Source organism: Pteronotus mesoamericanus, unplaced genomic scaffold (assembly GCF_021234165.1).
Source record: "Pteronotus mesoamericanus isolate MK-2021 breed Mesoamerican mustached bat unplaced genomic scaffold, CSHL_Meso_final contig_269, whole genome shotgun sequence".
NCBI lineage: Eukaryota > Metazoa > Chordata > Mammalia > Chiroptera > Mormoopidae > Pteronotus > Pteronotus mesoamericanus.
The window spans coordinates 2,786,184-2,811,527 of NW_026555114.1; the positions used below are offsets into that span (position 1 = coordinate 2,786,184).

At 36.0% G+C, this 25,344-nt stretch overlaps 1 protein-coding gene across 3 annotated transcripts in view; it reads right to left on the minus strand.

Moving 5' to 3' along the window:
• Positions 1–25,344, minus strand: part of CLTC (clathrin heavy chain) — a 66,395-nt gene that overhangs the window by 40,176 nt on the left and 875 nt on the right. For all 3 annotated transcript variants that reach the window (XM_054574867.1, XM_054574866.1, XM_054574865.1), the window contains exons 2-4: positions 5,582–5,789; positions 1,998–2,266; positions 1,296–1,457 (exon numbers count right to left, since the gene is read on the minus strand). In XM_054574867.1, coding sequence (XP_054430842.1) covers positions 1,296–1,457; positions 1,998–2,266; positions 5,582–5,789 — 639 coding nt within the window. The remainder of the gene's footprint in view (positions 1–1,295; positions 1,458–1,997; positions 2,267–5,581; positions 5,790–25,344) is intronic.

Here is a 25,344-nt window from a genome sequence, read left to right on the forward strand (position 1 = left end):
GAAAATAATGTCAATAAAAGAGTATTATATATTTTCTTTAGTCATGTCAGAATGGACTTAGACAAAAAGTAATTCAGTTTTCAAGATATATACCATATAAAAGTTAGAGGCTCTCATTCCTAATTAGGATGACTAGCCATACCGAGAAAAATTATGTCTTCTTTCAAAAGCCATATTGCATAATGAATCAAATAGGTTCAAGACCTTGTAAACATGTTTTCAGAGACTGTAAAAATGATAATGAAGTTGTTTTTACAGTAGGACTTTACAAAAACTTTCTCAGCCTTATGTCTTAAGGATAATACCTAATTTTCTAAGACATATGATATGACTTTGTTTACATTACAACAATTCAGATCTAAATTATCAATGTTTTCAATCCTTGTCATACTGAGAGACTGGTAGGATCATTCCCTAGTTCAGGGATTCTTACTCTTAAATTTTAAGCAGAATTGTAATTCTCTGTGCATGTTCTCTCCTGGCTGAGAAGCTATAGATTATCACAGTTTAAGAAATCACTGTCTAATTTTTAACGTTACCATGGAAAAATATTACAACTTTCGAGAGTCTAGTCTGGCAGTGATAACTGCAGTCAAACTGAGTTTCCAGAGGCAGCGGCGCTGTGACACCAATGCAGCAGCGGCAGCGTTCTCAGGTTTCTGCGGCAGGGCTCTCAGCTGGGGCCCTGGCTACTTCCTATCTTCTCTGATTCTTCCTCACCTTCTAAGCTTGATTCTGAACACTTCAGGATATTGTAAACTATCCATTATCCTTACAGTAAATTCTCTACGCTCTAATCAACCAGGCCCTGCAACTAAGATCCAGAACATACAAAGTACTACGATTTGTCCAGGCAATTCCAACGTAAAGCCAAGGTTAACGCGCTCTGACTTAGGGCAATGTCACTCCAATTGTAGGCCACATTCTGCCTAATCACCTAGGGTATTTGAAATGCAGATATTGAGCTCTACGTACTGAGTCACACAAACGTACATTTTAGCAAGCTAAGATGCTTATGCACAGAAGGTTGAAAAACATAAGACTTAAGGCCCTGGGGCAAATGCCATCAAAATAAATCTTACTATAAACAGCTGATACAAAAAGGTTGTTAAAAAACATTATTCACTTTAGAAAATTATCATTAAAAGCAGAATTTAAACAAAGGCACCACAAATCTGAATGTCAGAAACAAATAAACAAGGAAGAAAGACTAGATAACTAATTAGCAGCACATAACTAGCAGCAGAAAGACAAAAGAAATTCTCACTAAAATATTTTCTAAAGCCAAAACTTACCTTCCCTCCAGCTTGACCCCGTACTGCAAAACAAAATAGCGTTGATTCTTCTGCATTTCCTTCCATCTTAAACTGTGCGAAGCTGGCCGCATGTCCTTCAATGGGCTGAGACACTTTCCTATCTACAGAATACAACTGCATAGCTCCCACCACACGATTTTGCTACGAAAGATCAGAGAGAGTAAAGTTTGAGGATCCAATGAACCACTAACTCCCAGATTCATCAACCAGTGAAATTAGAATCGCTTTATCATCTTTAATAGAATTTACAATTCTTTAGTCTCTCAACGTAGATTTGATACCTCCTCATTTAAAATATTGCTCCAGGCATTATCTTTTTAAAGTTTAACATGAATTTTTAAAATGTGTCTCATATACAACCATCCTTTATGCTATCTAAAAAAAAATATATGCACAGGAGCACTCATTTTGCAGTCAATATCCACAATAAACTCCAAATCATTTATACTGGAAATCAATATATCCACTCAAACTTCAAATAAGACCTAAAAACACTTGGTAAGAGTATATGCTCTGAAACTATGTGAGTATAAAGACATTTACTTTTAAAAGAGAAAAAAGCTCTTCCAAAATAAGTCAGATTCAACATGACAGAACAGAAGACCTAATTTAAAAAACAAATGCATTCTCAGCCTATCAGTTCTTCAGATCTTTCTTTATTAAAAACTGGAAAAATGTTACCTGTGCAGATATGCCAGTCAGAAGTAACCACTTTTGCTTTGCATCTGTACGATAATTGATAATCTGGCAACCTGCAAGGCTAGAATGACGATCAAACATTTTCACTGGCTGAGACTCTCCTTCCATACTCCAATGGTAAACTGCATTATCCGTGACAAGAGCAACCGTATTCAAAGAGATCCACTTCCAGAAGGTGACATCATCAGTCATGGTATGGGCCTTCATTTTACTTTTCATTTCAATGTTAAATATCTGAAGAGTTTTCCCAGCTAAAAACAAAAATTAAGAATTATGAATCACTAAGGAAACAAAGTTCAGGATAATTTACTATCTAGCTAGGCTAGCTCTGTAACGAGATCTCTAAACTTCCAAACAAACGGTTCTATCAGGAGACTATTCAATAACCAACTAGAGGTCAAATTGACAGAGCAGCAACCACTGAAAGGATAGCTGAGACAAGGGCAAATAACCTACGTCTACATTTGAAGCAAAACTGTATTACCTCTATTAAAGACATTTTAAACAGCATAATATTCTATAGAGTTCTAAATCCCAACTACAAATGAGTCAAAACAACAGCCTGCTTAACAATAATGGAAAACGAGGTTAAAATCTAATGATTTATCATTAAGAATATTTACACATTAAATAAATTAGTTGGAGGTACATAGAACAAAGCAAATCTGATACAAACACATGGGGAAAATGTCTACTTTTTAAAAAGCAGTTGTCCCTCATCCAACTAAATCTTGTGGACACTGCTTTTTGGAAGAGGATCTTCTTCAACTCTGCCTTGCACTAACAACACATAGGAGAAGTGCATGCTACGTTTAATTGGTTTAAGATACAAAGAGAAAGACAGTGAGTGCTACAGGAAACAAGAGGGAGACAAAGGAGGACAGTTTCAGATTCTGTGAATATACCAAGTTCAGGCTTCATCCAATGAAGACAGCAAATATTTAATAAGAGGAGGATGAAATTTGCCTTGAGTGTTAGGAGTTCACTGAATCAGATGTAAAGGCTTGTATGTGTAATGTGAACTCCATCACGGTCCAAAACGTAATTTGGTTTAAATAGAGGTCAAAGACCACGGATATCACCAGGCTTTCTAATCAAGATTAGTCCTTAGAGATTAAGGAACACCCCATTCTTGAGTCACAAAGAACATGGCTCCTGAAGACAAAAACTTTAAGATAGTATGGAGAGGGTGAGGGGGGAGATGGGACGGGACACAAAACATACAGCTTTGTACCAAGACCCTTCTTACATGTGTAAGAACTTTTATAAAACAAAGAATGTTATTCCCATCCCACACAATATGTAAAACCACAACCAGACTTCAATTGTTACAGTTATAGTCCTGTTTATAAAAAGAAATCAAGGGGTTTAAAACTGGCTTCAAAAGGAAGTCCTCAACAGATTCTGTAACTTTAAGAGAAACAACAAATAACGAAACCAATTTAACCACAGGCTAACTGATATAGACTAGTTAAATTCTTATGGTATCTCTTCAACCTTATAATCAAATGACTTTATTCGAGGACCTCCTGTATTTAGAAATTACTTACTTTCCTTTGCTGTCTTCCCCAACCCCTAGTTAGACTTTTATTTTATTTTATTTTATTTTATTTTATTTTATTTTATTTTATGAAGAGTTGGAGTGTGTATGTATGTGGGGAGATTTAGAGAGGAGGGTGAAGGATGACAGCTTAACTCCACAATGTACATATATGGGCACAAATCTACAATGCTATTATTATACAATGCTTTGAAAGTCTTTTCAATGTATTCTTTGTATAAAACAGGACAATAACTAATACAATCTAATTTAAGAAAACTCACCATCTGCACACATAAGAAAGCATTAAGAAATGTGATAAGATAACAACAACATTAAAAATAGAAGAGAATTTGAGAAAATTTAAACGATGGCCTTTTAATAGAGGTTAGAGTTGCTAAGCAGTTGAATTCAAATTCTTTAAGGAGGCTGAAGTTAGCTTAATACCTTCAAGTGTATGTACTGTTAATAGAGGCAAAAAAACTTACTGCCGCAAAGCATTTGCTCCCTGTGAAAGGGTGCAAAGGTGAAAGATGGATGGATCATCTTTCTCTGAGATGAGATCAACTCTAATCTTAGATAATGTAATGGTGACATTTGTTTGAGTATGCTTAGCTCTCTCCTTGCCCCTCCATTTAATCTCCAAGAAGTATTACTACTAAATACAAAGTTTAAATCATGTAAAAAGACGTCTATTTAAAAACTTCATCACTTCCAGCAACTCATCCAAAAGAATATATCAAATTACTAGGATTTTGAGCTAAAAAGAAGTAGAAAATTACCTATCCTAACCTGCTCATTTTACAAATGAATAAAAAGTAGACGTCCTACATATTTACAGGTATTATCCTAGGTCACCCTGCTAGAGATGAAGTTGGAAGCAGTGCTTGCACACTATTTAGGTAACACACTATTTAGTACTGAATGCCTTTATGCATAGACTAAGGTCGCCAGTCATTAGCTATGTGATTGTAAAGAAAATTTTATTGAATTTATTGGGGTCACAGTTGTGTGATTTTGAGCAAGGCCTCAGTTTCCTCATGTAAAGATGATAACTGCATTTACACCATAAAGTTAAAGTAATCTTCATAAAACTTACATATAAGCTCCAGACACTTAAAGTATCTAGCATGTAGTAAGTGCCCAAAAAGAAAAAAACCAAGAAAAAATAGGCAACGAAATGCCTTTTTTTAGAGTCGGCCTGTTTGTTGCCAAGCCCTCTTAAAACTTCTGCTTAAAACTTCAGTGGGACTCAGCTGGTTGGTCACTGTCCTGCAGACCAAAAGGTTGCAGGTTGGGTCCCCAGTCGGTATGTGCAGGGGTATGTACAGCAGGCACCCTGAGGATGTTTCTCTTTGACATCTCTCTCCCCCGCCCTCCTCTCCTTCCCTTCCCCTCTCTCCAGAATAAAAGGAAGAAAAAATTATGTTACTCTCAAGTTCAAAGAAAAAAATTAATATAAGCTCCCAGTCAGTATGAAGTTCTCTAAACTCTGTTTTGATTAAGAGGTTATTCAGTTCCCTATTGTGGCAATTAAAAAGTTAGTCTGAATGAACTCTAACACCCATAATTTCAAAACTTTAATAACCACCTAAGTGAAACACAAGACTTAAATAAAAAAGGCACAGCATGAAGAGCAAGTTTCTAATCATAATAAAATTCTGCAATGTTTAGGTGCTAATCTTAGCAAAGTATATTTTATTCTAGAGTATGAATCACTAATTTCTTCTATCTTCTGTGTGTGGTGCTATTCTTTTCAAAGCAATCTTAACACACTGTGGGTATCAAATTTAAATTCATTTGATCTAAAACAACTTTTTTCTAAGTATCTCTATGCTGAACAGAAAGATATTTTAGAGAAACATGCCAAGTAAAAGTCATGAAAGTAGTTAAAATCAAATTAACTAATAGCTTTAACTTTGCAGACCTATTTAATCAAAATACTAAAAGATAGCTCCTAATTATTGTATTTGAATAAATTATACATAGAAAGCTTTCAGAAAATGAAACCCATAATACTGTGTACCTTTCAGTGCAATTACTTTGCTAGCTGGATTCATGATGGCGCTGTCTGCTGAAATTGGTCTTCGAATTGGATTACTTGGGTCATTCATATCAATGATTACCACTTGAGCCTGCTCTCCTACTTTCTCTCGAATGCAGATGAATTTGTCTGACTCCATAGTCAGGGTACTAAAGCCAATGTTTGCTGGGTTTATACCCAGGTTCTGGAGCTGGTGGAAAAACAAACAAACAAACATTAATAAATCATGTTACAAAGTGAATTAGAAAGACTTGATATTCGTATATTATCATCACTACAAATCCTCATTTAACCATTAATACTTCAGGGTTAACAGTGAAAACTCCATTAGACTGATTCAAGTGAGGCAACTGAAAGCCAAATAATGGACCTTCTGTTCTTCCAACAACATGGCATTCAATTGTTTTGTTATAATCTTGTACTTATAACTAGAGATGTATAACCCTGTGGTTACAACTAAGAGGCTAAATAAAAAGATATAAAAGTAAAGGAAAGAGTTATATCTGAAAGCTAGAATTTACTTTCAAGGGATTTGAGGTCATCGATGTTTCTTAGTTCATAATCTTTGAACTGTCCTCTCTTTCCCCCTTTAACATTTAGTAATTAATTGTTCACTTGCATTAGACTTCAGAAATCTGAAAATTAAGTCACAGCATAAAAAATTTTCAATTTCACAAAATTATGAATCTAAAGGAACTTAGATTAGCAAGAGCAGACAGGCAAGTAAACAAAGTTACAATACTTTGCAAAAAGTGACAAAACAAAGATATGTGAGAAGAACCTGTCAAAGAAAACCCAAAGCTATTCAGAGAATAGTGAATGCTCAACAGAAGAACAGATGCTAAAACCCAGAGATGTGAAATCATGGTCTGCCAAGGAAACAGCAAGCACTTTTGTAGTACTGGGAGATGAACACGGTAATAAATTAAGGTTATAAAGATTAGGAAGGGCCAGAATGATAAGCTAAAGGTGTCCCACGAAAAATCCTGAGTTTATTTTTTAGGCAAAGGAAGCTATTTAAGGGTTTTATCGAGGAAAATAATGCAATCAGGTTTGCTGTGTGTACTCAGAAGATAATCAAGTATTTGCTAAACAAATAAAGAGGATCTAAGGACAGTAGGTCTTTGAAACTCAGTTAAGTGTGTAAGAACAAAAGACACCTGTTAGAAGGATAGCTCTACCAGAGTGGATCATTAATACTCTGGGTGACTCAACGGGATATAACAGATTAAGTCCCACTAAAAGGCTGTCTAAAGGTTTTATTAAGCCAGACTATTTTTTTCCTCTAATAGATAAGAAATTCACATGGAAAAAATACAAACAAACAAACAAAAAGTCTTTCTTCTCCCCTCGTCCCCCAGATACCCAATTGCCCTGCCCAGACACCACCGCGGTCACGACTTGCTACGGACTGGCTGAGCCAAGTTAACCATATTCTGTCTAAACTCTTTTTTATCAAACTCTATTGCTAATAATGCTTAATTATAATCAGCCTAGGATCTGAATAAGATACAGTCTAAGATTAAGACTGCAATTTACTTTCACTTCCCTCCTATACCTCAATGACTGTAGGCACAACCAGCTACAAAACATAGTCACTGAACACCAGGTCAAGGAGTGAAGCAATTGCCTATTAATACAAACATGGTAATAAAGTAGAAGATTAACTAGCTTTACAATCTCAAGTATATGCCCCCATGCAAGGCAAGTATATAAGCCATGAGATATATAACTTATAATGAATTTGGTTATGATAAAATTTATGAATTATTAATTTTCATTTCTTCCTGCCTAGTTTTACCATGACTTTTAGTTTAAAAACTAACAGAGGAAGACAAACCACAGCAGGTCCCCTGAAAAATATAAAGGGCCTGTGTGGGTGGGCTGCAGGAAGGCCTTATACAAACCACACTGACCATCTAGTTTCAGGGAAGGGATATACACCTACTTTCCTGAGTAGACCACCCTCAAACTCTTATAAGTTTAATCAATAGTTGCTTTCCCAATAACTGAAGAAAATATTCCAGTGGCTCAGAGAGCTCCTATAAATACATATGCAAAAGAGTATATTTTCTTCTAAACTACTCTGTAAAATAGGATTATGTGTTTTTGTCACTACCAAGCATTCACCTAAGGCAATTTTGAGTTTCAATTGTCACAAAGTCCTACAGTGTTTGCGAAAGGGTAAAAGAGTGTTAGTCAAATAGTAAAACTAAAACAAGAATGCAAACAAAGAAAACAGAAAGATGCAAACCACTAACTCTACAACTGAACCCATGAATGATTCTAATAAATGCTTTTTTTACCCTTCCACTTCAGGGGCAGGTGCAAAATAACTATAAGAAAACACTATTAGCCCTGGCTGGTGTAGCTCACTGGACTGAGTGCCGGCCTGCAAACCGTAAGACTGGTGTTTGATTCCCAGTCAGGGCACATGTCTGGGCTGTGGGCCAGGTCCCCAGGTGGGGGCTGTGGAGGGGCAACCGATTGATGTACCTCTCACACGTCATACATCGATGTTTCTCTCCCTCCCTTCTCCCTCTCTAAAAATAAATAAATAAATAAATTTTTTTTTTAAAGAAAGGAAAACACGGTTAGGAAAAAGAGAATAAGGAAAGTCAAGAAACCCATGTTTCCTATTCCCAGCTAGATTCCCAGATAAGTGCACTAAGAAAAGCATGTTATCAATGGTTACCACCAACTCTCTGCCTCAGAGCTGTTTTACTTGCAGAAAAAGTAAAAATCTGGTTAAAAATGGATGGGGTTCCCACACTGCTTGCAATCTAGGTAATTGTTAGTCTTTTCTCATTAAACACATTCTACCAAGAAAGCTATGCATATATATTTTTGATCTTCTCTATCAAGAATGTACTAGTACTATAAAAATACTCCATGTGAAACAGACATACACCCTTTATTTTAAAAACACAAAAGGCAAACTCTTACCAAGTCCACATGCTTAAACATTTAAAAAAGTATATTTAAGTGATGCTCATTTACACAGCTATATAGGAAAAGTGCTCCTTCTTAAAAAGCCTTTCCCAGTTGTTAAGGTAAGTGATAAAACTTCCTATTCTTATTAGTGATCAAAAGCTACATTTGCTTCTACTTCTTCAAATAAAGTATTTTTCCCTATTCCTATTCATTATCAAAAGCTACATTTGCTTCTACTTCTTCAAATAAAGTATTTTCCCCCTTACCAGCAATACGTTTCAGTGAGATTGCCCAGAGCACTCACCAATTTTCCCCAAATTTTCCTATGATATATTCAAAGGGAAACATCCCAAAACACACGGTAATATGTATCAACTAAAAATCTGGCTTAGGCACACTCTTAAAGTAGAATCACATAAAAGTCTTATATTAGATAACTAGGTATAGTAAGATTCATCTAGATCAAAACTTTCACAATGCAATCGTTTTTTTAATCCTCACTCGAGGGCATGCTTATTGGTTTTAGAGAGGGAAAAGGAGGGAGAAAGAGAGAGAGACAGAGAAACATCGATTCGTTGCCTATTTCACACACCCCAATCGGGGGGACCAAACCTGCAACCTAGACATAGGCACTGATGGGATAGAACCCACAACCTTTCTGTTTGTGAGAGGACACCTAATCAACTGAGCCACAGCAGCCCGGGATGCTACATAACTGTAACAGGTTTTGTTTTCAAAACAGCACATGCTAACCATAAAATATTTTTAGTCTCATGGTACTATAAAGTCTGATAGTATATGGAGCTCTCTACTATGGAAACTGAACTACAGACTATGGAACAGACCATTCATAAATCAGAGGATGCATAAGAGTCTCCAAACCTGCAGCTACTTTCAGAGAATACAATAATAATATCCAAATTTGATCACATTTTATAGTATAGCCTCTCAACTGGTAAAATGCTACTACTGCTGATGCTGGGATACTCTATTTTGTGATCTACTTTGAAGTTTCTATGATAAAAACTGTTTTTAACTTCAAAAAACTTTTTATTTTGCTGATATAAATAAGAAAATGAAGTCAATAAACTTAGGTCCAAAAAAAGTTGTTACTTATTTTTTTAATAGTTATTACATGCATACAGCAAAGTATTCAAACTGTTCAAAAGGATATACTTCATAGTATATGTCACCCACTCCATGTTTCCAGAAGTACCTCTCCTCTTCTTTTTTTAAGGAAGGATATTTCCATCCTTCCTTTAAAAAAACCCCACTAATGGCACATGCACAAAAGTACAGAAATCATCCACTGCTCCCTGGTTAAAGAAAACCACCCAAACTCTATAATGCGTGTGGTTTCCAGGCTAGATTTTGACACTGGCCTGCAAGTGGCACAACTTTAGGACTTGACACTTATGCCAGAGTCCAAAAAGCAAGTAACAGATTTACTGCTAATCAGCCAACTGAGAACTCTGAAGTGCCCTAGAATTCCAGGTTACAAATGATACAGAACTGCTTCCTTTTCCCTCTCCTCCCTTCCTCACCCCTATCTGGATTAACAAGCCTAGGGAAGAAAGCAGACACTACTTTCTTAGTTTTTTAGTAAGATATATTATTTCAGATTCCTCATAATCCAGGCAACAAAAGTTCTTCATTCAAGTAAACAATTACTGTATAAATGTACTATAAAATACAAATACTATCCAGAATTAGCTGGTCAGTGGACAGCATAAAAGCCAAATGCCTAGATTTAGTCCCAGTTTTGCCACTTAACAGATATAGACAAAAAAAGTTATCCCTGTGTATCTGTTTCCTCATTTGAAACATCTGAAATGATAGAACCTACCCCACAGTTGGGAGAATTTAATGTGAAATGCTTAGGACAATGCCAGACATATAGTAAAGGCTCAATAGATACGATGAGAACATACAGGACAGCTCAAGATTAGCCCTCCCCTCCCTCCGTATTTTCATTTTATTATCTGCTTAATTCAGCTGTCCTAAACGTTGGCTGAAACCCTGGGTGTGAATTTATTTTGACTACTGATAACAGATTAAGTGGTCTCTGGGTGCTTAAATTACTCCAACACTGAAATGCACTCCCACCGCTTTTTTTAACAAAAGGAAATTACACCTAAAAACTTCGAATTCTGCTCTTCAATTTGCCTAACTAAAGTCAGGTAGAGAGGCAAAGGCTAGAATCTCCAATACCATGTAAAATGCTAATGCTAAGGAACCCTATTTTATTTTAATTCCTATTTTTAGGGGCATCATGGGCACAACAGTACTGCTAAGGCTTTCTAATGAACTCAACAAACATGTCTCCAACACACTCACTGAGTGAGTAAGCTGGGAAAGCTGATACAAACAGATGGCATAAGGCCAGTCTCATCAAAAATCCTCTTCACCCTAAAGAGGAACGGAAGGTAAAACGGAAAGCAGGCACAGCATGTCTCTCCTCAATGTGCAGAAGTCACACACACTCACATTCCTACACTACACATTCCAAACCAAAGTCTCCCAATGTTTCCTAATCTGCCCACGGCCCACAATTCCAGGTCAATACATCCAACTGAACTTTAAGCTCCTCATGTAAAAGAACTTCCTTAAAGAATGAAAACCTCTTTCACCTATGCTCTCTAATATGCTTAACCAAGGTTACTGAGGCCAGAATCTTCTTACACACAAGAACGACATTCCCTTTACTATATGAGTTCCGTTGTAATTACTTTTTAGGACAATGACAGATTAAAAGAGATTTATGAAATCTAAGAGTCCACATTACTATAAATTAAAAATGTGAATATTAAAAAAAGGAAAAGCTGTTCCTAACAGAAGAAAACTAACTTAAAAATAGTGAAAGACTGATAAAATTTTTAAAAAGTCACTACGGTATTTTACAATCATCGCAATAATTGATTCAGGCAAGAATCGTCAATGGATGCTAAAATTAATGGGTGAAATTCTTAGGAGTAACAAATGTTTACATAGTCTCAAAATATCTCCCAAGATACTTATTACAAAGAGGAAAGAAATTTGTAGTGAAGAAACCCGTCTGACATGATCTTCAATCAAATCATGAAAGTTAGTATTACTAGCACTGGGTCAAAATGATAGCATGTGCTTCCTGCTGCCATGCACTACAAAGGACACATTGCTTCTGTGGTATTCCTGCCCTAAGTATACAACCTGAATCTAATCCTGACAACACATCGGATACACCCCAACTGAGGGACACACCACAAAAATAAATGGTCTGCACTCTTCAAAAATATCTGTCTTCAAATACAGAATTAATGATTAACAGAAACTAAAGAGACAGGGACAACTCATGATTCCAAAATTTCTTTTGATATTATGGATATTGTCAGAACAAGTGATGATACCTGAATAAAGCCTATGATTATGTAACAGTATTTTGTCAAAGTCAACTTTTTCATTTTGGTAATATTAGTGTGGCTATGTAACATCATTGTGCTATTCTTAATAAATACACAATAGAGTATGAGGTGGTAAATAAGTATCACACCTACAAATTACTTTCAAACAGTTCAGTAAAGAAATACATATATATATTTATGTGTAAAGACAAAAAAGGGTAACCAGATATAGTAAAAAAAAATGTTAAGAACTAAAGAATCTGGTAAAGGGTGTATATGGGAATTCTAACTTTTCTGTAAATCTGAAACTGTAAAAATATTTTTTAAAAGCATCTTAAGAGACACAACTAAAAGCAACAAGCAAATCTTGCTAGAATTCTGATTTAGACAAACCAGTAACATTTAGGGACAATCAGAGAAATCTGAATATGGACTGATTTTTAGATATTGAGGGGTTGTTATATTAGGTATATTAGGAGGCTATAATGATACCATGATTATAAAAAAATTCTTTATTTTCTAAAGACGAATGCTGGAGTATGAGAGATGAAATGTGATAATAGTCTGAATTCTTTAAAATGTTTAAGTAAAACAAAAAAAGGCAAATATAGCAAATACTATTTAAACTTTAGATGACTGGGTATATCACTCTCCTCAATCTTAACGAAAGCTGGCAAATTTCTCTTTAAAAGTTTTTAAAAAGAAATTAATCTCCACTCTTCTGTAGGTTACGGAACTTGAAAATTAAATTATAAAGATAAGATTTTTATTGGGCAATTTTCTGTAAGGCAGGAAGACTACAACTTCAAAAGGTACAGGTGAAAGAAAATCAGTCAAAGAGCGAAAGAACTCAAGCTCTGTAAAGACGCTGCACACGGGACACCCGCCCAGCCAGAACTGAGAGGTTTGCTACTCTGACCAATGTGGCAGCCAGAGGTTATAGGCAGGTATTTGATTTTGTTAAACAAATAAAATTTAAATTCAATTCCCCAGGTACTAGTCGCATTTCAAGTACTCAACAGCCACCTGTGACTACCGTACTGGAAGGCTCAGAATATAGGACATTACTATCACTACGCAGTTCTTTTAGAGAGCACTGTTTTCAGAAGTTTTTCTTGGGAGTCCAACCAGGAGAAAAGAAGAACTTCTTTCACATTAAACTCTGGCAAAATATGAAGAACAGCTGGTTTAGAGACACACATATCTTATACAAGGGTTTCTGGCAAGATAGGAAGAACCAGAAAAAAATAGAACTTTCAGGTTTCAGAGTCCAGATATTTGCAGAAGGCTTGGGGAAAATTTTTCCGAAGTTCAGTGCTAGCAAAAGGAAGGACCCAAGGAAAAACTCAATATGGGTGCCCCTTTCCTCCCAAAAAAAGTCACTAAAAATTCAAATATCAGAGGTCCAGGGACTGAGGTGGACTGAGAATGTGCAGATGTAATAAGAAGCAATTTCTTCAAAGAACATAAAAAAATAAATAAAGAGGCCAATTCTGTGCTTGGTAAACTACAGTTGCCTCAATTTCTAAGGTGTTTATCAGTATCATAAAGATTCTGGGGAAAGAATATACAACTGTAAGATAATTTTCCTATTTCAAAAGTGGTTAGTATGAGACTGTACTAAGATCAAAGAAATATGGTAAAAAAAATTTTACCTTCCACAATATGAGATTCAGAAACCTAGGTTAAATGCTCATCAGTTTTTAATGTTTTGAGCTTTGTCTTTCCTGTCTTGGTCTTGAAACTATACTTGATTTTATTGTCAGTATGGCAAACACAAAAGGGAAAGTGTCCATCCTTGCTTAAGGAGGAGCAAGGAATGCCTGGGTGTTGAATGAAAGTGATTTAGCACACAACACACACTTAGAACAGTGCGGGGAGGGGGGGCACATGAGCACTCTGTATTTTAGGGATTTCTGTCCTTTTACAGTTAGTATCTAGTTCTGGGGCTATGGTATCACGACATACCCTACCCTAAAACAGATTGGCTCTGATGTCACGCTTCTGACAAACGTACAGTCAAACGTAGGGCAGGCCAATTTGCTTTGTTCAAAACATAACAAAGCAAAAGTTCTTTTGGCTGTTACTAAAGACAGCCAAAAGAACTTTTCATACATCAAGGAATCAGGAAACCTAGTGATAGTGAGTCAGAACATTAGGATACATCATCATCTAACAATAAAAATGTTAAAGGGACTGAAAGAAAATGTTAGCGTAAAACAATATAACCCAGTAAAAAACACTGTATTTTTCAATGTCCAATTCTTTGACTACCTGAGGATTATCCATTAGCACAGTCTCTAGCTCCACAATCAGTCACAATTGTGTTTGTCCCTAGACATCACATAATTAAAGGAGTAATAGGTTTGCTCTCAGCCTACTAATTTCAACCAGCAGCTCTTACATTTGATCCGATAATGGGAAAACAGGCTTTTTTATAAGCATACCCGGGGAGTTTGCCTCCAAATAAATGACTAGTGAACTCAGAACAGAACTCATATACCAGCTGTATCAGCTGAAAATCAGAACACATTAAAACTTGTGTTTATGCCAGCATTACTAAGGACTTATGTTTCACAATTAGTGCTTGGCTTTACACTTTCCAGATCCTTCCTCCTTGTTTCATCTGAATCATTAGGATGAAAAGGAAGTATGTATGAGCTACTGTATTTCAGATGAAGCTACTCTGTAAATGCTATGTATAGTCCTATTTCAGTTATTTATGTAAATGAATCTTGTATCTTGATAAATATAGGTATAACCACCAAAGAGTTAGGTCAACAATTTTAGAAAGACCTGCTGATACTTGGATGTCACCCAATAAAGATACTTTTAGGTTAAGCGTCTGAAGATTTGATTAACTTCCTATTCCAAGTATTTCACTGAGCATAATTTCCTTTAAAAGTTCCCAACATCTTCTACCTTCACTAGTATTAGTCACAATGAAAAAAATATGCTGACAGAAGTTACTTCATTAAGCCCTTCCAGAAAACTAGCAGAATGTCACAAAAAACTGCAATTGCTGTCTTCTACAGGAAATAAAGAAAAATGCTGAAAATGCAGCATTCCTTTGGTTCTTCCATCGACAGGATACCAGCCATTGTCTTCTGTGTGCTTCACATTTCCAGCAACAAATAAATATGCCTTTAATCCTTGCTGATCCCACACTTAAACATAAAGATTTGTTTATACTCCCTGTCGGTCTGAGGCAAGGCAATCACTGTCTCTTAGGAGGTTTCTTGACTCTGGTCACTGACTCCAAATTGTTAAGTAATATATTGAGGAAGAAACCACACCATTGGAGACACAGTGAAGACTATTAGCTTTGGTAAACTATCAGGAAACTCAAAGAGCATTTTCCTTCTTGTAACTACTAACTAGAAAATTTAAAAACTTTAAATGCGATTCATTCTTAGAAAATATTAATTCATAGGTACATGAACTATTACATATCAGTTTTAGCCAAGCTGCAGGGGAATATAGGGAAGTTTTTATGCCCCAAATCTTATAGATGGATATGACTCTCCAAAGCAATGCCTTTTCCTGCATAAAAGCTATTCAGCTGGCACACAGAACCTGAATGCTACCAACGCTATGGGATTATAGGTATATATCTGTGTTAGGAGTAAGGGATGCAGGTCGAAGACAAAATTTATCCAAACCTTCCTTTCAAAGAACCAGAAACAAGGTTTACTTTGAGGGTTCAAGATTATAATACATACTTAGTGCTGACTTAACAAAGATCTTTAAAGGATAATCTGAACACCCCTGGGCAGACACCAAGGGCATGTTTTCCTGGTATGAATAACTAAAACATCTGGTCAGTTCCCTTACTGTTAAAACTATAAAGATGCCAAAGAAACTTCATTCTGTAACACATCTTACTGACTTTAAGAAACATTATTTTGAGTGGGAACCCAATGATTCAGCTAGACCTCATCAATATTCACGTATTTTTCTTGCCTGTACTGACAGATCTGCTAGGAAATTAGACATTATGCTCTGTTGTTCATTATTCTAGTTGGTTCAATCATTTAAATCATGATTGGAACTCAGGTACTACAAGTTACAAGGCCAGAACGATTTTATTTTATATTTGAGTCATGGGAATGCTTCCTTGTGACCCTAAATGCCAGAAATTTCAAGATCAATCGAGTAAATGAAGTAACACTCAGCATGAACACTTACAGACTATCTCACAATCACTTTAACAAATTCAGGGAGTTCAAAACAACATTAAAATGATTACCTGACTACGATTTATTTTCTATTAGCACCTACTGAACATTTTTGGCAAATTAATATCAACTCATAATTTTATAACCTGTTAAATATAATTTTTATATTAAATAGCCTCCTTTGCTTACTTTGTGTTAAACTATGTTTATCATTACTACTGATGGAACAACCTATGGGGAGAAAAACAGGTTTCAGGCTCACAGGGATGTGAGGGCACAGCTTTGCCTCTGAAAAGAAAAAAAAATTTTTTTTCTATCATCTCAAAACCCTATCCTGTTCCACTATGTGGCCTTCAGTGCTAAAAAACTAAGTAAGATTGGCTTGATTTTTTGATCAGGGATAGGGTATGCCCTGGACACTTGTAGATTTTCTTCTTAATACATGGTACTAAAACTTCTCGGGCCTGTCTCAAACATCAAACCCCTTAATTTTCCTTCTTTCCTATTAGGAAAGTTTTCCTCCATTGTCTGAAAAAAGCCTCCACTCCAATTATTTTGGTTTTGTAGTTATTACTGTGATTTCCCTCTAAATTTAAAAATCTTTTAAAAAAAAATTAGGTTAATCTTCCACATTGCAGATTTCCACAAGGGCAATTCTGCTTCTAATTTCCTTCAGCATCAAGTATTTCTGTACATGTTCCGTTCTTTCAACTCTTTGTCTCCATGGATGTTTGTATTTTATCAAGTGTTTTTTGCATGGCACAAATGACAACAATCGTTTTCTGAAGTTGTCTTCCAGTTCCAGTAGGGGGGGAAAAACCTTTAAAGTATTTTCTCCAGTCTCTTCCTAGTTCTGCAGTACTTGTTCCAATAATCACATTTTTAAACAATTACCGAGCAGCTACTATATGCCAGACACTATACCAATACACAGAGAATTCCACAGTAAATATGTTCTCTTCTACCCATTGCATTAACAAGCATGCAACAATTACAACAGGGCCATTAGGTTATAGGGATGCATGTCTAGCCCAGATATATGTGGAGGTATGTGTGGTATCTCCAATTTTAGAATGCAAATGCATTCTAAAGCAGAACACGCAATTTAAGGAAAGGCAGGGCTAAGCTTGGGAAAGAACAAATGGAACTAAAAATATCATATATGCCCAAATAGGGTATTCATTTCCCAAGTAGTCTATTCTCCAGATAGCCAAAAAAAACTCTTGGACAAGTGTTGGAGAGAATGTGAAAATAACTGGGAACTCTCATAAATTGCTGGCGGAGATACAAAATGATGCAGCTGCTACGAAAAATGATTGGGCGGACCCTCAAAAAGTTAAAACGTACAATTACATTGTAACCCAGCAATTTCACTCCTAAGTATATATCCAAAAGAACTGAAGAACTAGTATTCAAACAAAAACATATGCATTCATGTTCACTGCAGCACTATTCACAATAACCAATAGGTGGAAAGAACCCAAATACCCATCAGCGGGTGAGAAAACAAATAAAATGTGGTATGTCCATTCAATGAAGTATTATTCAGGCATAAAGGAATGAAGTGCTGATACACAGTATAACATGGATGAATCTCAAACATTATGCTTAGTGAAAGAAGTTAGAGACACATATTGTATGATTCCATTTTTAGGAACAGGTAAATCCAGAGAGAGAGCACATCAGTAGTTGCCAGGGGATAGGAGGAGTGAGGAAGGAAAGGCTGCTTGATGGCTATGGGGTTTCCTTTTGGAAAGATGAAAAATTTTGGGAACTAGATACAGGTGATGGTTGTACAACATTGTGAATGTGCTAAATACCCCTAATTTGTTCACGTTAAAATGACTGATTTTAAATTATGTGAATTTTACCTCAATAAAAAGGCTTTTAGTCCCATTAGAGTATAAACTCCTAGGAATTATATATGCTTAATATATAATTCAAGTAGTCATTTTACTTCACTTATGTAGATATTTAAAATTATACCATAATTAACTTGGAAATGTTTTTCTGTTCTTAACCTTTCAGAAACCATTTCATTTAAACACTTCATAGGCATTTTTTTTACCTCAGTGTCTTCACTAGCGCTGCGATGTCATCTCTATTCCATCAAAGTTTTTTTGTGTGTGTGTATGTGTTTTTTAATCCATTCTGGTGCAACCATGGGAATTTTATAACATGCCTAGAATTTCTATTTGCACATTATGAAAGTTGTTTTCACTTGCTCAGATTATGATCTCTACAAACATATCCCTAAGGGACTGTTTTTTGAGGAATATTCAAAATGTTTGTTTATAACATCCAACAGTTGTAACTGCTATACAGGGAAGACTAATTGTTAGATGTGTTAAATGTACCTCTTACCAATCCAGATGATTTCAAATAACGAGATCTATCCAAAGTCATCTTTTTGTCAAGGTGAGTGTATATGGACAGCCTTTGGCTTTACTGTCCACTTTGGTGGCGTTTTTAATATTATTGACTTTTAGAAAGAGAGGAAGGGGGAAAGAAAAAGAAACATCAATTTGTTGTTTCACTCACTCACATATTCATTGGTGGATTCTTATACTCTTGTATGTGCCCTGACCAAAGATCAAAGTCACAGTGTCGGTGCATAGGGACAATGCTCTAACCAACTGAACTACCCTACCAGGGCCCCTTGGTAGTTTTTAAGCCTTCTTTCTTAGATGAGCAGCTGGTCAGAAATAGATGAAAGCAGCTCTCAATCCAATTCCCCTTTTTCTTCTACTAAGATTCCCATAATTTCAATTGATAGGAATCATCAAAAACTGCAATGCCCAGGACCCCCAGTGTGAGAGTTCCTCCCTTCCCTGCTCCAGAAATGGACTAGACATAGAAAATTAGGAGGAAAGGGTCTGGTATAACTTCAAGATCTTAACTTCCATAACTAGGTCGAGGGTGGCTTTTTCCTTTAACATGGCACATAATTTCAATTCAACTGGATAAAGAATTACTTTAATCTAATAAATGAGGTAGTTAAGAAAAGCTAAAAAGGCAGAGCTCTTAAATATCTGAGACATCTTCCACAACAGCACATTGCTGAATTTAAAACATTTTAATGTGATGAAATGATTTTAATGGACTCATTTCCTATTCTCTCAGTTATAAGCTTTAAATTGTTTTACCTAATTGGAACTTAAAGAAAATGTCCTTACCCAATGATTCAGAACAGGAAGTACTAGTATTACAATACTTGGATGTTCTGCTTCCTAAGCACAATCCTTCAAGTTTGGAACCATTTCCCCTCAATGGTTATGCTAGTCAAACTGAGCAAGCATGTTCCACTCCCACTTTCCTCCTCCCCAAGCACAATCATCTTCCTAAAGTTCTACTCAACTTTTACATTAGTATAAATACAGAAGAATGCATAATATAGTAAAATAGAAAGCAGAAGTTTCCTGCTTTCACAAGTGGCTGGAACATGTCCATTCTCTTGTCATCAAGGAAACGTCTACAGAAGTTTAAGAAGTTCAGCCTTATGAACAGGATATAGGTAATTCTGGTTACAAGTAAATCTGACCCCAATCATTCTGCACAATTTTATAGTGGGAACCTGGATAAAGCCCTTTAAAAACATTGTCTAAATAACTGTCTTAAGGCATTAAAAAAAAAAAAAATCGAACGTTGGCACACTGGCCCCAACTTTTCAAATATAAAAACTACTGACCTAAAGACAAACTACTAGTACAATGTGTACAACCGAAGAACTTCACAGTATATATACAAACTGTGGTATATTTTGCAGTTCATATTATACAGATCATTCACCAAATGAGGCAATGTGCCACACTGAAAGAGACTAATCTGACAGCCCACTCATTAGATGTGTGACTCTGCAAGTTAACTGCTATGAACTTGTTTCCTCACCTGCAAAAAAGTCTAACTCTACCTGAGGTGCCTATCTTGCTATTAAAACGAGATCATAAACATAAAATATTCCAGAGTGTTCTTGGCACACAATAAGAGCTCAAACAGCTATTTATTTTGATCTTGAATATTTCAGAGCAATTAAGATTTGATGGATATTATTCCCTCTAAACTAGGACAAAATATCTTAAATCATGTGTTTCATAATACAAAAGACAAAATCCAAATCTGACAGATGGGTTCTGCATAATACATTCAGACTCAAACCTGCCACCAGCCTATGGAGTTAAGAGCATTAGCCACAGGTACTTGGCCAGGGCGAGGGGGTGTAGTTCACGTAGAGCTATAAACTTCGCTATGATTTACAAATTGATTTATGAAGTAGTTTTATCATGGCACATATGTAAATGGATTAGAGAAACAGCCTCATTTTAATATATAAGACTAAAATATCGGCAACGAACTCATTTCCCATCTAAATGAGAACATTTACTTCAACACCACCATCTTACAGAAGGCCATGTATAACAGAAACAAAAGCCTGACTGGCCTCCCGTGTGGGTATTTTATCAGATACCAAATATTTCGGTTTCTCAAATATTTCTGACCAAGAAACACTAATTAAAAATGTACCAATGGTACATAATGAGTGCTCATGGTATGTAATACAAGATTTTAAAAATTCTTTATTTTGGGCACAGTTTCAGAGCAGGATCAGTTTTGTATCACTAAGGTTTGTTTTAAATTCTGAACAATAGCAAACATTCAGTAACTGTATGTGGAAAGCCTCTGTCAACGAACCAATGCAAACACGAATGTAGGCTGCAGCCAGCCTTGTTCACCACGCCATTCCCAGGCTAACATGGTTGTTGATATATGATATATACTCAAATCTTAGGTGGATACCAAATATTTATGAATCATAAAAATCTAGTTATGCAAATTAAACATTATGTCATTGGTTCCGAGATACCTGAATAAAATGTACTGGACACAACTATGTATTTAACAGTGAGTGCTCTGAAAGTGCTACACCAAAACACTTTTCACATACATGATCTCAGACCTTCACAATAACTTTGAGGCAGTTACGCCTATCTACATATAAGAAACAAGAGGTTAGTCTTAACCTGTACTCTCCAATACTGTAACCACATTTCATAAGCCGTATGTGGTACTGAGCCTTTGAAATGTGGTTACTGTGACTGAATTTATCTTAAAATTGAAATTAATTAAAATCAAAGTTACTGATGATTGATTATTTATGGAAAACTTAAGTATGCCTGGAATTACCTAGGCATGCAAATCTGCTTTTCCAACTGTAAATTTTATAAAAGCTAAATACAAATATTTCCAAAGAAAATAGGATCTGAACTGAGATGTGCTCCAAGTGTAAAATACACATCAGATTTTGAAAATTCAGTACACATCCAAAAAAGGGATGTAAAATATCTCATTTGAAAATTTTATACTGACTACAGGTCAAAGTTGTAACATTTTGGGTATACTGAGTTACATAAACATACTAAAATTATTTTCACCTGTTTTTTACTTTTCATATGGCCAATGAAAAATGTAAAATTACAATATCTGGCTCTTACTATTTTTCTATGGGACAGCGCTAGTACTGACAGCCCCCAAATCTCTATTCTGTCTACTATACCATATCATTAAGCACATTTTAAACCAGTAGAGAAATCATTTCTTGGAAAAAGTCCAACCAAAAAGAAAGGCATACTAGAATACTGTATAACTTCTCTTAAGGCCAACCATTCTTTTCTGAAATAGTCTGTGTCAGAAAACCTAGGATCAAATCCCATTCTGACACTGTGTTTCAGTCTCACTTTCTTCAACTGTTTAAGAAGGACGTCAGGAGCCCTGACTGGGTAGCTCAGTTGGTTAGAACATTGTCCTGATACGCCAAGGTTGCAGGTTTGATCTCTGGTCACGACACACACAGGAATCAACCAATGAACACATGACTAGGTGGGGGCAACAAATCAATGCTTCTTTCTAAAAATCAATTTTAAAAAATTAAAAAAAAAAAATGTCCAGGGATTAAATGAAGACCTGAAAGTAGCCAGCCACATTCATAAGATACAACAGGTTCTCACAAGAAGTGTGCTGCTCCCTCCATTTCAATAGTCATTGTTCATCAGCACCACTTACCCAATAGACAGTCTTCAACGAACACTTTCAAACAATGTTTTAATTTTAGCTAACAAAATGGTCTAACCAAATAAATACGGGTGGTCAGATAAATCTTCACTCTCACAAAGCACATCAGTATAGCCTATAATTGTGCAGTCCAATGTCATAGTCAATAGACTCAGGTGGCTATTTATATATAAATTAATTTACAAGTACTAAAAGTAAAACCTTAGTTCCTCAGTCACACTAACCATATTTCAAGTGCTCAATATCCCTATGTAGCTAGTACAAATTTTCATCACAGAGGAAAGTTCTATTGGACAGTAACTTTCAAAAAGAGAAATCACATCAGTAACAGTGACAGAAAAAAAGTCTCAAGAAATATAATTCAAGTAACATAGGCTGAGGTTCCTGAAATCATTTATTTTATTGCATACTAAAATGAAAATGACTGATGTTCCACACACACACACACACACACACACACACACACACACACGTCTTAAAATTATTTCCTAGAGAATAAAAGCAGGGTCACTAGAATTAGCCACACGCATTTAAGATGAGTATATTGACCATTAGGAAAATTCTGAAAAACCTGATAATCTTAAACCCAGAAGCTAGTCCCAGGGTAGACTGCAGTATAATTCCAGGCAGTTCCCTCTTACAGGCAGTACCTCATAACCCTGCAATACTTAGCAGTGCTTTCTCTTTGCAAACCAAAACCACAGCAGGAACCCCTACATTCAACTCGCAACACATTTCAGGCCTGTGTTTATGGAATAAAGGAAAAAGAACAGCGTGGGGAGGTTTTTTTATTGCAGACCCAAGGAACCTGGAAAACAGTGGAAAGTATCAATTGGCATAAAGACACAGCACTTAATGTGCCAAGAACTGAGAATTGCAGGCAACATTTTATATGTAGAGCCTAAGATTTTTTTTTCCCCACAATCTGCAACTCTGTCTTGCTCAAGTAGGCTTTCTCTATTGACTGCTATCAGCCTAAACATCCTAAAAAAGAAAAAAAAAAAAAGCTTCATAAACTATTAACATTTACTTGCTGTAGAGTTTTAACCCCAAAACCCCAATGACAGAGCTTTATAATGTAATAATTACATTATAAAAATAAATTCATATAGAGGCCACCTTTGAAAGCTTTCACAAGCTAACTCTACATTCAAGTTCCTCGATTCTTGTTCCTAATTTTTATCCTAAGTATTTCAGGGTGTGATCTGCTACTGAGCTGTCAGGGACTCAGAGGTCCAATACCTAAAATGTCAATTAAGATACTCCTTCTTAATTTTTAAAATGGGAAGGGATAAGAAGTGAGAAGATACATATCCTGGAAAAGGTTGGCAATTGGGGCTTTGTGCAATTAATCAAATGGAGAAGCAATTTTCAACCTTTTCCATCTCATGGCACACATAAACTAATTACTAAAATTCCACAGCACACTAAAATATCATTTTTGCTGATGTGACAAAAACGGTATAATTTTCATTTGTTCACACTGGACTGCTATTGTTGTGTTGGCTATTGTCATTTTTTTTCTATGACAACCTAAAGGAAATGAGGTCTGTGTCCCTGACAAAATAGGCACTGCATGTTTTAAAAATTCTTGTGGCACACTGGGAGGAAAAAAAATCGCTGAGCAGGAGCATACAGTCACAATAGCAAGCTTAGGTTTAGGGATGGCATATTACTCCAAAAAATAGATGACTGAATTCTTCAAGTGTAATTGAAAATCTGCTTTACCTTCAAATCTTTAAATTATTTGAGAAGAAAATGGTTTCACTCAAGTATTTGCAGAAGTTCTGAATCCCTCAGCAGTCAGACCCATATTAAGTCTGTCTTTAACTAGTGACAAGGTTGGATTCCAATCTTTGGGATTATTTAGCAATTATTTCCTCTTTAATAAAATGAATAGCTATTGCCCAAACCACGGCTAGTCAAGAAATGAAATTTACTATTGTGTTATACCTTTGCCTTGCAAACAGCAATTTTACCTGCTTCTCTTGTGTATGGTTTTACAAACATCTATCCACAGAAAAGATTATGCACGATAGCGTAAGGAGCCTGTGCTTTCCTCCACACTCAAGGACAGTTTTCCTAACCCTTTGTATACATCTACACCCCACTTTAACAGAAGTAACCATAGTAATTAAAACTTAAGACTGAGCATAAATAACTTCTGTGTCTATTCTGTCACTTAACTTCTTTTAACCTATAGTAAAAGTGTTTAATCACTTCAGAATGACCCGAACAGATGAATTACTGAGGAAAGAGCACTACTTAATTCATCTTAAGTAAAGATTATTCATTATACTTCAAGACTTAAAGGCAAAGATTTCCTGATGATGTAATAAGCAAAGGTGATTATACCTGTAAAGAAATAGAAAGTTATGTTACTGAAAGTCTGAATATTAAACCCTTTTATTAACGAGAATCCTTTGTGCATGTAATACTAATGAGAGAAAGTAAATAAAATTAACCTTCAGTGGTAAAATGTCCAAAATGTCACTAATACTAGTATGTCAAACTATGGCATCTTTTATCATATTAGCTTTTCAGAAGATTGAGCTGAGGCAGTTCTCTTTAAGGGACAGTTGGGAAGGAAAACAATTAATATGAATAAATTATTTCAGCCAAAGTGAAACCAAGATTGGTGAACAAGAAAAATTAGAAAAGACTTAATTCAGTCAAGCCCTCCAATCATCACCTGCCTGGGCCCTCCACGGGCATGCTGCCAGTTAAAACAGTATGTTGCCTACAGGATAATGCACCAGAGGGAAAAATTCTAGAACCTACTAAAAGGAAACGAATTACAGGCCAAATAACCTTGTAGCATATCTCAGAGCAGGTGTGCTCGATCCCCAGGGCTCGGTTCAATTCCAGGCAATCCTGAGGTAAGGAGGAAAGTACTCACGCCCACAACTTAACTGCTAAACTCCTTCGGACCCCAAGATAAACCTCTGAATAACTCTTTCCTACCTTCTAGAACCAGAGAGAGAGAGTAAGAGCCACACCGTTCCAAAGAAATCAAGAAAGGGGGGAAAAAGCGAGTTCTCCTAGGGACCTTGACCCGACCGCACTCTAAGATTGACACCGCCCTGAGAAATACGTTCCCCCCTTCTATCCTCCCTCAGCTCCTTCAGTGACCTGATCCTACTGCCTGGGGGAAGGCAAGAAACGAGCCACTGCCGTTCCCCGCCCC